This window comes from Ciconia boyciana, chromosome 3 (assembly GCF_034638445.1).
Source record: "Ciconia boyciana chromosome 3, ASM3463844v1, whole genome shotgun sequence".
Taxonomy (NCBI): Eukaryota; Metazoa; Chordata; class Aves; order Ciconiiformes; family Ciconiidae; genus Ciconia; species Ciconia boyciana.
The window spans coordinates 8,486,455-8,499,704 of NC_132936.1; the positions used below are offsets into that span (position 1 = coordinate 8,486,455).

General features: G+C 42.8%; 1 protein-coding gene across 1 annotated transcript in view; it reads right to left on the bottom strand.

Annotated features, from left to right (window-relative positions):
• Nucleotides 1–9,800: 9,800 nt before the first annotated feature.
• Nucleotides 9,801–13,250, bottom strand: part of MFSD2B (MFSD2 lysolipid transporter B, sphingolipid) — a 40,242-nt gene continuing 36,792 nt past the window's right edge. Inside the window, exons 13-14 of the mRNA XM_072858422.1 lie at nucleotides 12,668–12,844; nucleotides 9,801–11,627 (exon numbers count right to left, since the gene is read on the bottom strand). Coding sequence (XP_072714523.1) covers nucleotides 11,570–11,627; nucleotides 12,668–12,844 — 235 coding nt within the window. The 3' untranslated portion in view covers nucleotides 9,801–11,569. The remainder of the gene's footprint in view (nucleotides 11,628–12,667; nucleotides 12,845–13,250) is intronic.

The following is a 13,250-nucleotide window of genomic DNA, read 5'->3' on the forward strand; positions in this document are numbered from 1 at the left end:
CCATCTTTTCTCATCTTTTGTGGTGGGTTGAGCCCAGCTGGCAGCTCAGCCCCCACCCAGCTGCTCACTCCCTCCCCTGTGCAGGACCAGGGGGAGAATTGGAAAGGCAAAAGCAAGAACAACTCACGCGTTGAGATAAAGGCAGTTTAATAGGTAAAACAAGCTGTGTGTGCAAGTGACGCAAAATAAGGAGTTGATTCAGTACGTCCCAGCGGCAGGCAGGTGGTCAGCAGCTTGTGGGGAAGCAAGGCTCCATCATGTTCAAGGCTTCCACCTGGTCTACTGGAAGGTGTCCCTGCCCATGGCAGGGGGGGCTGGACTAGGTGATCTTTAAGGTCCCTCCCACCCCAAACCATTCTGTGATTCTACGTATAGCAGTTACTTGGAAAATGAGCGCCATAACTCTGAACATCCTCCCCTTTCTCGCAACTTCTATTGCTGAGCACGATGTCACATGCTGTGGGATAGCCCTTTGGTCAGTTGGGGTCAGCTGTCCCAGCTCTGTCCCCTCCCAGCTTCTTGTGTACTCCCAGCCTACTCGCTGGTGGGACAGAGCAGGAAAAAGCGAAAGCCTTGATGCTGTGCAAGCACTGCATGGCAATAGCCAAAATGTCGGTGTGTTATCAACGCTGTTTTGGTCACAGATCCAAAGCACCGTACAGGCTGCTATGAAGGAAACTCGCTCCATCCCAGTCAGACCCAGTACATCATTACAGGCGTAAAATGACTTCAGTTACATTTGAATAACTAAACATTTGCTAGTTAATATTTCTAAACATCTCTTGTCTTCATATTGAAATTTTTCCCTGTTACCTTTGAAACAACACTGTTTGTGTTAACAACATTGCCTTCAACACATCTGCTTTAATTATCGTAGCTAGTAAGCGCTGAATGGGCAGAGGGAAGTCCAATAACCTTGAGAACATCCAATTTAAAGGCTGACAGAAGAAAATGTTCTATGGGCTTTTGTAGTGGGCGAGAGAGAGGAAATGCAAAGCTGAAATTTAGAAAACAGCGCAAGTTTACGTAGCGTAGATTGCAGCACTGAAGAGAGTAATCCAAGATTGCTACCCATAAAATTAAAGCATGATAACATTAAGCAGTTTATCAGGCTTTCACAGTGGCACTTACTGCATGAGAAGGAATCAAGTGACAAGATTATAGAATTGGAGCTGCTGTCTCAGGACTAATATAATCTCTTTTTTTAATTGCCTATTTGGGAATTTAGCCGCTGTCAAAAAATCATCTGTCCACAAAATACAATATTAAAGATACAACATTAGCGAAAACTGCAAAGAGCACTCCGTGTTGTGTGGTGCAACTAGAAGTTAACAGCTTCTGATGAACAGGGGAGAAGGAAAACAGGTAAAACAATTTGGCGATTGTGGGCTCCATCCTGTACGTCACAAGCATCTGTTCTCACTAACTGTCACTGTTTAATCAGGAGGTGGTCCACCATCACCGTTACTCTCACTAGGAAGTCACTGAATGCAGAGCCTCAGCACTGGGTGCGTGTTCAAAGCAGGCTGGATGCTGGGGATGGTCCGTGGTTCTTCTCAGGCGCCTGACGGTTCTTTTTCATGCCAGTTCCTGGTTTCAACATCCCACTAACCCACGGGAGGAGAGGGTTAGGGCTGAGTGCTCTTGGCTCTGCAGGAAACCTCTGCCACCTGCACTGGCCCGTTCACCCCAAGAGGGTGCCTTGAATTGCACGTGCCTCAAATGCTGCTTCTATAATTTCGTTATGCAGCCAAACAGTGTATAAAAATTAGCTGCTTATTTTGGAATTATTATCTGTTTGTGTTATTTCTAGATTGACGAAAGACAGTGTCTCCCACCAGAAGCATGCTTGGCCTCAGGTTGCACCAGACAGATCTGTAGGACTCTTCCAGCTCCCCAGGTGAGCAGCGGGAACTGCACGTGCACAGGGCATTGCCGTGTCGGGCAACTAGAGCCGACACAGCAAGTGCAAGTCGCCCACTAAAAGCTCTTAATACTTTGGTCAAGGGATTACGCTAGTTCTTCATGGTGTGTGATGTGCCATGTGGACAAATATTGCATTTGAAATATACCCATAGGAATCTCAGAAGAATTAAATCCTTACATTAAGAGAATTGCTTATTTCTAATCAAGAAGTCATTTCTAAACCTATGGGCTGGTCTGCACCAAAGCTGAACGTTAAACAGAGGCCCACATCGCTGAAGCTGTATCAAGCATAACACTAATGGTAACGAGACTTTACTTTTCGATGCTGAAAACTTTGGAGACGGATGTGCAAGCAGGTGGAAGTCACCATGGTCTAACGCAGGGGGCTGGGGGCAGAATCTGCAACTAAGGGTGTTGCTCTTTTGCTAAGATACTGTTGGTAAATCAAGTACTTTTTCTATTTCAGCTGAACTGTAAAATGGGTTCATAATAACCGTTTGTATAGGTTAGGTGAGGCGTAATGCTACAAGTGTACCAAGTATTATTTATGCATAAATTTAGTGGGATAACCAGCTTACTTCTTCCAGACAGTTCATCAAAAGGGTTAGAAAAATGACATTAAAAAAAAAAAAGAAACCCCACACATACACAAAACCTCAGAGATTTTAAACTTCGTTTTAATTAACACCTCTCATCTGAAAAAAAGAGTGAAGAAACCATTATCAAGAGCCATTATCTTACCCGTGTGCATTGTTATTTACCTTCAGGACAACTTCAGGCTCACTGCTGCTGTGTGAAAGCATGAGTTCTGGGCGTTGCATTTGAAGGAGAGTTCCTAATTTACCTGGTTTTAAGTCTTTTTCTGAGCTTGGTTTTCATTGTGGCCAATTTCCCTGCATCCACAGTTGTAGATGCTACAGGTTGATACCGTGACGATGAGGAATGGTGTGTCTGACGTACTTAAGCATGGGGATGGGGACACACATACAACGGGACATAAAAAGCACTTGCTGGAATTTCCCTTGATCTTGAAGAGAGAGACATTGTTACACTTGGGTTTATGTCTAGAAATGCACAGCTAATGGATTTCAAAATATCTTTGATGAAATGTTATTAAAAATCTTATTTTCATGTATTGACTTTCTTTTTCATTTTCTTTTACTGAAACTTCTGATGTTTCTTGATTGAATGTGGATTTTGTTCAAAGCCGTACAAAGCAAGCCTATGCTCTCAGTGCCTTTGAAAAAGATAAAACCTTAAATGAATCTTTTTCATCTCAAATCAGAGACTTCTATTCTGTTTACAATGTCCCCAAACTTTAAAAGATGAATTAATATTCATAAACCAGGTAATAATGTGAATGTCCTTTTAGCCATTGCATCTTTAGGTCTAAAAGGAACCACTAAAAGAACTTGCAATGTGATTCTATCAATTAAACCTTATTAAAATAAAAAGCTACAAGAAAACTACCATTTCAATGTCACAAAAATGAATTAGCCTGGGATAACGTGAGTTTCCTCATAAGCATATTTGCAGATGTACACATCGCCATGCTGGTTGTACACTAATATGGTCATTCTATGTGATGTGTCTAATTGTCATGTGTAGTTAATAGCTTATTACTTCTTTCTAATATATCTTCTAATTACAGGTATTATCCATACGCTCCATGGAATGTATCTGGAATTTCTTTCAGCATTATCATGTTCTTCACATGTATAACATTCATAAACATCCAGCAGTAGCACTGAGCGCTGATGCCGACTGGACAACAGAAGATCGTCCCCTCTCAAAACAGCTTCCCAACGAAGGTCCGCAGTTCAGCAGGGATCTCAGAGCCGGGATCTCAGAGCCGGGGTCTCGAGGTCAGCCAGATGCTTGGGTGAAGTTAAGGAGCTGATAACCATCTTCCCTCAGAGCTCTAATGCCTCTACTTGAGGTCTGCGCCCGTGGTAGTCCTCTGGCTGCTGGCGAGGATTAAGTTGGAGACTAAATTAATGGCATTGAAAAGCTGCCGTGGGAGTTTTTAAGCAATAATTGGAAGTGTTGAGGGGTGACGTCTTCTTCACACTGGTCAGCTGTCCTTGGGGCAGCTTTGTTGGTGGTTCTGCTGGAAACCTATTAGAAGTTTCTCCCAATAGCATGAGACTCCACTCCTACCGTTCCCATGGCCACTGAGCAGCCGCAGAGCAGTTGCAGTTAAAATGGACTGAGCTGCACGGAGGTTTTCTTTCAGTTTTAAAAATCACTTTTGTTGTTTTCAGGAAAAAACACCTCTTCTCAGGTGTTCTGAAATTCATCTTGGATGGTTTTATTAACTAGCTGTCAGCACCTCTTATTTTTCTTTTTCTTGTTTTTTGTTGCTCTCTTGTTAGCAAGGGGGAAGGAAAGGGAAGAAAGCCAAAGCCACAAAGCCAGTGGCAACCATCAACTGGTAGACCAGTAGATGACAAATCATCTCATCCAAAGATCCTTGGCTCTTCCATTCTGCAGAATGCAAGAACACAACACCAAGTAAATGGCTTCTCACAACCAGGTATCAAAGACGTGAAAAAATCAAAGCTTCTTGACGCCAGAAACCTTAAAAATCAAGTATAGCTTCTGCTGCCAAAGTCCCACCATATTCCATTGCTTTATTCCCAGTGGGAGTGTTATGCTTCAGGAGCAAATCAAATCATTCATCCTCAGCTGCCAGCTGTGAGTTTTCCAAATGAAACAAGTGGAGAGGAAAAGCGGAGAGGTACAGGAGCAAGGTGGAAAGCAAGGGGTTCTTCTCCTCCATCCTATTTCTTCTAACATGGGCAGGTGCTGTGCTTCTTTTACCCCTAGAAGCTCCTATTTCTTTGCTGCGTGGTGGGATTCCAACCCCAGCTGGTGGTGGGAAGAATCATCTTCCAGTAGTGGTCTATGCCCAACGCAAAATGGGTTTGATGGATTAAACCTGTTGCCTGCTCTGTCCCCTGTTTGTCCCATGAGCTCCAAGTCCCTTTTCCTATTAGTCTTTACTACCTCTCCCAGGACATCTGGCTCTCCGGGGACCCGGAGCAACCACCAAAGCGGGGGCCACAGGCACACCAGTGTTCATCAAATGCCACCACCAAGTATTCCAAAACTATGTCCAGTTTCAATTAATTTCTGGATTAACTCAGCCTGCCCTGCAATATGTCTCAGTCCTGAATTTATCGTACAGTTTCCTTCACTCAGATTCACCCTGTAGGCAACAAGTACAGTACTGTCTGCTGGCAACCAGAGAGGACGCAGTGGGGTCTGAAAAGAAAGGTGAACAAAAAGAAAGGTTGAACTCTGGTTCCCTTTGTGTATCTTGTGTGAGTTCCTTGTGCATTACGTCCTACACTCGCCTACTGGTTCTCCTCGTTTAGAGCGGGTCTGGCAGGCACTTCTTAATTGCCTTGCTGCTGTCCGCAGACACCGAGCCTGCAATCGGTACTCACAGCACCAGGACCAAACCACATTCCCTCCCGTGCTATGACACGGAGAATGCCGACATCCCAGCATGTTTTCTAACGGTGCCCTCTATCAAGCTCCTTGTTATTTCAGTTGCACAGCCAGAATAATTAAGATACATCTTTCTTAGCTTTTATAGCATTGCTTCTGCTGACTGTCCAGTTCCCAGGAATCCTCCAGCACTGAAATTCCACCCTGTTTGCTGCAGTCTCTGGTCATCTCTTGGGTCAAGTTGCTGTTTTCTCCATTGATCTGTTTTTGTATGAACATGGGCTCAGGCAGGGAATCAGGGAGGGACAAGCTGCACGTGTGAATATCTGGTAACCAGAAAGTGTTAACTGATTCTCTGAGTCTCCTCTGCTCTGCGTGTGGCATTTGGCATGTGACATCCCACATCCAATTTATTTCCACCTGGGCATTGATGTCAATCCAAGAGCCCTTAGGAGAGGATTGCAGGGTGTTTTTAGGGAGCTTTCTTCTCTTGTGGCTCTGACGGTTGGACTAGATGATCTTAGAGGTCTTTTCCAGCCTTAATGATTCTATGATTCTTTCACCTCTATGAGTCACTTCAGGAATTCTGGAGTTGCCCATTCTCTCAGCCTGGCCAGCTCAGCACAGCTGAGACGATGCCAGGAGTCTGGAGGTGCCTACAGTTTTGCATTTATCCCACACTGATGTCAGCAGGTATGTCTATGCACTGAGACTCACAATCTGATGTGGCTGGCACTGGCAGAATTGCTGAAGCTGCTGGACGTGGCAAATGTGCGGATTCTTCTCGATGACTTTGAAGGTGACCAAAGGGTGAGTTTGTTTCAGAAACACAAGGGAAATACTTCCTCATGGGCTGCAGCTAAGTTTGGGCAGAAACTTCTCAGCCAGTGCAAACCTGGTTCCATCATCATGATGACAAGCTGGTGGCCTGAGTTGGCCCTAGACAGGTGAAAATATCCTCTAGGTAAAACAGAGATGAAAGTCCATGATGGAGAATACTAAGGTGCAAAGGAAATCCTTTCGATCCTTTGCTGAATGTAGATGATTCCACATACATCAGCAAAGATGAGCTGGCAGGGGATGGGTGCGGGGTCTCTGAAGTGTACCTCCATCGGGTGAAGCTGAGCAAGTGACCATCAGTTCCACGTGGCCTAAGCAATCCTTCCTCACCTTCTACAGCAGAGTGCAGCAAAAATGAAGACAGAAAGCTGAAGGGCATAGCTGAAATTCATAGTCTTGTCTAACATAATTCAGGACAAGAAATAGATCAGGTAATAAGATTTCTTTCTGCTTCCACACTTCTGGAGCAAACATTCGCGTTTCCCTACCATCCAACAGCACTGCTGCTCTCCAGTTAGGGTTAGAGACTGCTGCTCTCTAAACATATCTGAAAGCTGGTGAAGGGTCTGGAGAACAAGTCTGATGAGGAGCACCTGAGGGAACTGGGGTTGTTTAGTCTGGAGAAGCGGAGGCTGAGGGAAGACCTTATCGCTCTCTACAACTACCTGAAAGGAGGCTGCAGTGAGGGGGCTGTAGGTCTCTTCTCCCAAGTAACTAGCGATAGGATGAGAGGAAATGGCCTCAAGTTGCATCAGGAGAGGTTTAGATTGGATATTAGGAAAAATTTCTTCACCGAAGGGGTTGTCAAACACTGGAACAGGCTGCCCAGAGAGGTGGTGGAGTCACCATCCCTGGAGGAGTTCAAAAAACGTGTAGATGAGGCACTTCAGGACATGGTTTGGTAGGCATGGAGGTGTTGGGTTGACAGTTGGACTAGATGATCTTAGAGATCTTTTCCAACCTTAATGATTCTATGATTCTATGATACTGAGGACCCAACTTTTCTGCAGAGTGCCACCGCTCTAGGACAACTCTCCCTCCATTGTTTGCTCAGCTCTGTGTCGTGCCTGTTTGTGTCTTCAGAGACTGTAAATTCTCAGGTGCAACATAGCAAAAAGTCTCCTCCTCTGCCTGAGGGACAGACACATGCTGCTGCTTTGTCTTTTGAATGAAGCTTCCCAGTGGCTTAGCATCTGTTTTATGCAGCAGATTTGGTGCTTAATGATGTGAAAGCTATCTGATTTCATACTTTAAGCCTATAACCTATACACATTTTTGTAACCATAATACTCAGCACTCTTGCTAGATATCTGAACCATGGTCTTGCAGAGAGTTAAGGGAAAAAAAAGCATTCAGTGCAGCATGAGGAACTTGTGATCTGAAAAACTGCAGGAAAACAAAACTCCCTCCCTCACCTGCCAGCTGTATGAATCCAACTGACTTTTCCATCAATCAGTCTAGAAGTTTTCTGAAGGCAAGGACTGTATTGTAACACTTTGAGACTGTTTTTTCCGTAACTATGGTATGAAATTCATAGGAGGTATGTGATTGACCACTATACACTAGGCTGCTACTGGCTGTACCCTACTACGTGAGACTTTGAACTAACTTGCCTTCTCTTCCTCCTCTTCAAAGAGCTGGACAACAAATACCAGCCCTTAAAGGACCTGAGTTTCCCTTAAGAAAACTGCTTCTCTCAAGAAGACTGATTTAATTTTGCATTTTCTATCTACAGCCCAGGAAGGCAAGTAGAAAAGGAGATGAACAAGTGCTATTTGGAAACAAACGATGAACCCCAAAAAAGCAAGGTTTGGCTTTAAAACATTGCCCACTTCAACTATTTTACTTGGAATGCAGAAAGTGAATAGAGATGACAGGATGCAGCAGGGATTGAATCTAGCAGCGAGTCTTATAAGGTGCAGGAGTGACTCAGGGAATTAGTACTCAAATCTACAGAGGCCTTGCTGAAAACCCAGTGAGACCTGACACCGAAGCTCCCAACCTTCAGGGACGCCACAGGGACAGATGTCTGAGGTGGTACTCACCTATTAAAGTGGGGGACTCAGCACAAGTGATCTAATCCGCCTAAGCTGTGGCAGGTCAGCAAGCTCAGGGGCAGACAGGGTGCAGCAAGGCGGGAGAACGTGGTTAGCCCGAGACACGGCTGGTGGCGGTGGCTAACAGCAACCCCCTCCTTCAGTGCCTGATGGGGAACCGCAGCTCGCCTGCGTGGTTAGCCGTGACCTGTGGTGAGACTGATCACCAGCAGTAACACTCAGGAAGGCAGTATAACCTTGGAAGGTTTCGACTTTATTTTTAGGCAGAAACTACAAGGGAGATGAAACTGGAAGAGAAGACTAGCTACTAGCTCAGCTACCGACTATACCAGCAATCAGCCCGGTATAGAAGATTTGGGCTGCATCACTACACTTCAGCAGGGGCACGGACTGAGCATGGTTTGCCTTACAGGGGACTACCCGGTGACAGGTAGCTCCGTTATCCTTTTCTTTTCCTCCTCTATTTGTGTAAATCCATTTGTTGGAACTGCTTGCGTGCAGGTGGGGAAGTGCTGTCCATTAGGCACCCAGCTGGTTTAATCCAATCTCCCATATTCTTACGACTGTATTTGGGTATTACTTGAATGAGAGCCCCTGGGGATTGAACCTGGCCCTTGTTACTGCCAATCAGTGCAAGGCAGGAGGTTTACATTAGATTAGTGTTTAATCTGAATGGTTGTCAATATAAGAATCTGTTTCTTTCAGTCACGTGTTCTGAACATACACAAGGCATACACATCATTTAAAACTGACAAGGAGACAAACAAAGTTCATTCATTTTACAGCACCAAAAAAAAAAGCCCTAAAAAAAGAAATTTACAAAAAAACTTACCCTGCACTTACTCTTCCACTCTTTTTACTTACAAAAATACATTCGTTTTCTTAACAAAAGTACAACTCCAATAATGAAATAAAATAATTAGATTTTCAAAATATAAAAATGCTCTGCTACACTTCATCTACAGAAGCTTTCTATTTCATTTTGGCAGTTCCCATTATTGCTACCGTATGCAAAGTAAGGACTGAGTACATTTCTGTTAGATAAAAATCACATTGTCTCTGGAGAAGAGGAAAACCGTTTACAATCAACTAAGTTTACCTTGCAAGAGACTGAATTCAGATTGGGTGTTGTGCAATTTAGAGGCAAGTACACAACTGCTCTAGAAATAATATCTTAAACCACATTCAAATTACTCCAATCAGCCACAGCCAGCAGCTTCTGCAACCCTTTTATCACTGGGCTAAGTATTCGGCTTATGTAAACTGACACGGATCCGCTGCCTTGTAGCTACAGATTTATAGCAGCTGAAAACATAACCCATTAAAAAACATTAACAGCCTTTAGTGGGACTTCTGGTTGTTTTTAAAGAAGACTATTCAGAAATACACAAATATTACAGAAAAAAATCAACCCCCCCCAACTGTTTTCTATGATGTTTTGGAGCTATGCGATATTACTACATAACTTACCTACTTCAAAGTGCAGTAAATCTGCTATTTCAAACTCCATCAGACTCAAAATTGTAAACAGGCTTATGGTTTTTATTGTTGTAAACACATATGCCCCAGGCATACAAATCTTGATTTGTCCAAGAACCGAAACCAAAAAACCCCAGCCTTAGATGTCAATTCAACAGAAGTCTTAAACATAGTTAACTCTTACCCATGCACACTCAAAATATATCCTTTAAAGCTCACTCATGATTAAGCGTTTTGCTGAATTAGGACAGTTCATTAGGCCTTAGACTTCAAACTTGCCTGAAAAGGTTTCAGTATTAAACTTAATGAGACACTCAGTGGATGCGCTGATTTTACTTCACAGTGTCTTTCAGTAAAAGCTTTCCCAGGTTGCAGTCCCAGCACTGTGAGTCACTTCCCAGATGACCCCGAGCAAATTACTTGTGGTCACTGCCTCCAGTGGCACCTACTGCAAGCGCTCCCAAACAGTGGCAAGCCAGTCCTGCAAAGGCACTTCTACTGCAAAATAAAGGCACCCTCCCACATATTCATACAGCAAAGCCAGTGGGTTGTAAATTCGTGTCTTGTCTTGCATTGTGCTAATTTCTTCAAGGCGAACAAGCCTGCAACTCTTGGATTCATCACTCTCCCCTCCAGATTTAGATATGTCTTCAGAGTTCAGTCATTTTAGCTTAAGCTTGGAGTCAGCCTCTGGAGCTCTCTGTATCTCCACTGACTACAGAAGCAGCCCAGAATGATCAGGTCTGAACTTAAGTGCTCCAGAAAGCACCTGAGGTTAGATGTGTCTTTCATCTACAAAATGTGTTCAGCAGTGTGAATCTATAGTAGAAATGAGGTTTCAGTTAATGTATCTAAAGCGAGATGACATCCCTGAGTGACAAATACCACCATTTAAAAGTCAGGTGTAGCCTCATTATTATAAAACACAGTGTGCAAACTGAGATTAACAGCCATGCCATGGTGTTTTGTGAGGCAGAGAGCCTATACCACATGAGAAATGGGTGAGTATCATGATTACTTAAAGGCCAAAATTTACAGAAATTTGAATGGCATAGTCTAATTTTTGGAAGGGACTACTGATTTTGGGTATCTTGAGTGGAGATGTTGATTTTGAAAATGTTAAGTACTCATTTTCTGACAAAGATCAGTTTACAGGTGTCAGAAGCAGGGAACTCCAGTAATTGGAAATGTAAGGTTCTGTTTCATATAAAATCTATAAAGTTAAATTACATCAAAATCTCTTTCAGAAAAACTCTCTGTGAGAAAATCCTCAAAACATGTCTGTATCAGTGATTTGCTTCATTTCAAAACAAAGTAAATCCTAACTTTATATAGTATACTTCAGGATTCCCAAGTGCTTTCCAAACACACTGGTGTGCAATTTATAGGTAGAGATTATGTTCAAAATCCACTCAGTCTCTAAGGGTGAAATATATCACATGAGTTAAAATTTGGGTGGTGCATCATATTTACACTTTTTTCCCTTGACCTACAAGTCCATAGAATCTCCTGTTGCAATGAGATCACAGCTTTCCATTAATCCTTGAAGAACAAACAAAAAAACCTCCAAGCCTTCAATAGCTTACATTCCTGGACATTAGTAATTCATAATTTCTTTTTTAGCGCAGTGCATGGACTTAGATATACATTTTGCACAGTGGTGTCCTCTCTTGATTTCATTGCTGACTGTGTCAGAATCATCCTTTATCCTTTTTGACAAAACATGAGCAGAGAAGTGACCTGGAAAACTCTCACAGAGTTTGTGTGTGGGATGTGAGGCTGTATTTGGAAAGTCATTGTATTCAGAGCTTTCAGACCGAGGTGTCCTCTTTGTGGTCATCCAGGTTCTCAGTGCTTTGATGGCTCCTTCTGTTAAAAGCAGAACAAATGATACGTGAACAGACTTCTGGCTTTTATTGCTAACTAATCAAGCAACAGTTTGGCAATCTCAAACAACTGAGAACTACCAGCAAGGTGTGATTGTCACGGACAGTGACTGAAGTACCTAAACAGAGGGACCATTTTAGATTGTTTAGCCTGTCCCCTCTGGTCTGCAGCTGCTGCTCAAGAAAGCAGCTGGTGCATGAGAGGCCTGTGTCATATCCGCCAACCCCATGCAGGTACTTCAGATACCTTAGGGCAATGAATTGGTCCCAGATACCTGTGCTTAGGCCCTGGAATTGATCCCTTAGCATGGAAATCAGTTTCCAACTCCAGTAACTTGGGATAATAAAAACAAGACAGAGTAACAAAATATTTTTATATTTAATCCATCAGTCTGCTAGGATAGACTGTTCTTATGTACATCCTCAGTATACCAAGGCTTCATTTGACAGAGTTGGATGATTTTGAGCTCAGCAAGATTTTCTTTGGAGAGACAGGAAAGGGGAGGAAGGGAGAGTGATAGGGTAAAAAGGGAAAGAACAGCTCAAAGCTGTCCTTTCTTTTTCTCCCACGATCTTTCCTGCCTACGCCTCTAAATGGTTTGGATGTTTCTTAAATGCCACAAACACTAAGAATGCAGTCAAGAATCCCATTTTCTTCTACATACATGTAAATTGTAACTATTCACATTTTCTCCAGAAATTTAATATATGTAGAATATTCTTCATTTCTGGCTTGAAACACCATACCGCAATAGTGCTTTGTGCACCACCCCAGAGAAAAAGTAAAATATAGCAGCTGATATATCAATAAATGGTCCTCTAAGCAAGTAGTACTGCACTACAAAAATAAGATACTGGAGCATGTAATGGTACCATTCAGTTAATAATTCAACTAATAGAGTGTTGTTTTGTTTTGTTGTAAGGAATATAGAGGTGTATGTTGGTAGCTAATAATTTTTTGCCCAGTATGACTAAGAGCTACTACAGCGATGTTACTGCTGTTTGCTGCCAGTTCAAACCTACCTTAACACTTCAAGTGCAAGCTTCGTTTCTTTCCGACTTTCTTCAGTGATTGGGTAGAAAAGAAGTATAAATAAACCTGCAAGGATAAGGATAGCAGGGACTGCTCCAATGAGGATTTTCAGTGTGAGGATCACATCGTGGGATTGTCTGCATATCCCTGGCTTGTATCCAGTAAACCTAAACAAATGGAAATAACGGTGTGTGTATGTCCAAAGCTAAAAGGCAGTCGTTCATCTGAAGGCTCCCTTCTTTCCCCCAACACTCTTCATGACTTCTCCCATTTTTCCTACACCTCTCTTATTTCATTCCCCCACTACATGTTTCAAATCTTGTTTTTCAAATCTTATTTCTGTGCTTGATTTCAGATAACTGCATTACCTCTGTATTTTCTCATTATTATTATATAACATTTAACTGCTAAGAGGAGCATGGAATCCCATGTAAGGAAATTGATCTGTTATGTGTTTCCTATTAATATTCAGGCAAAATTAGGCTCCGCTTTAAAAGCATGCAAGTAATCTGACCAATTTCAACAGCAATAATTAACTTGAATTTAAACACACACTTAAGCACTCTTCTCAAG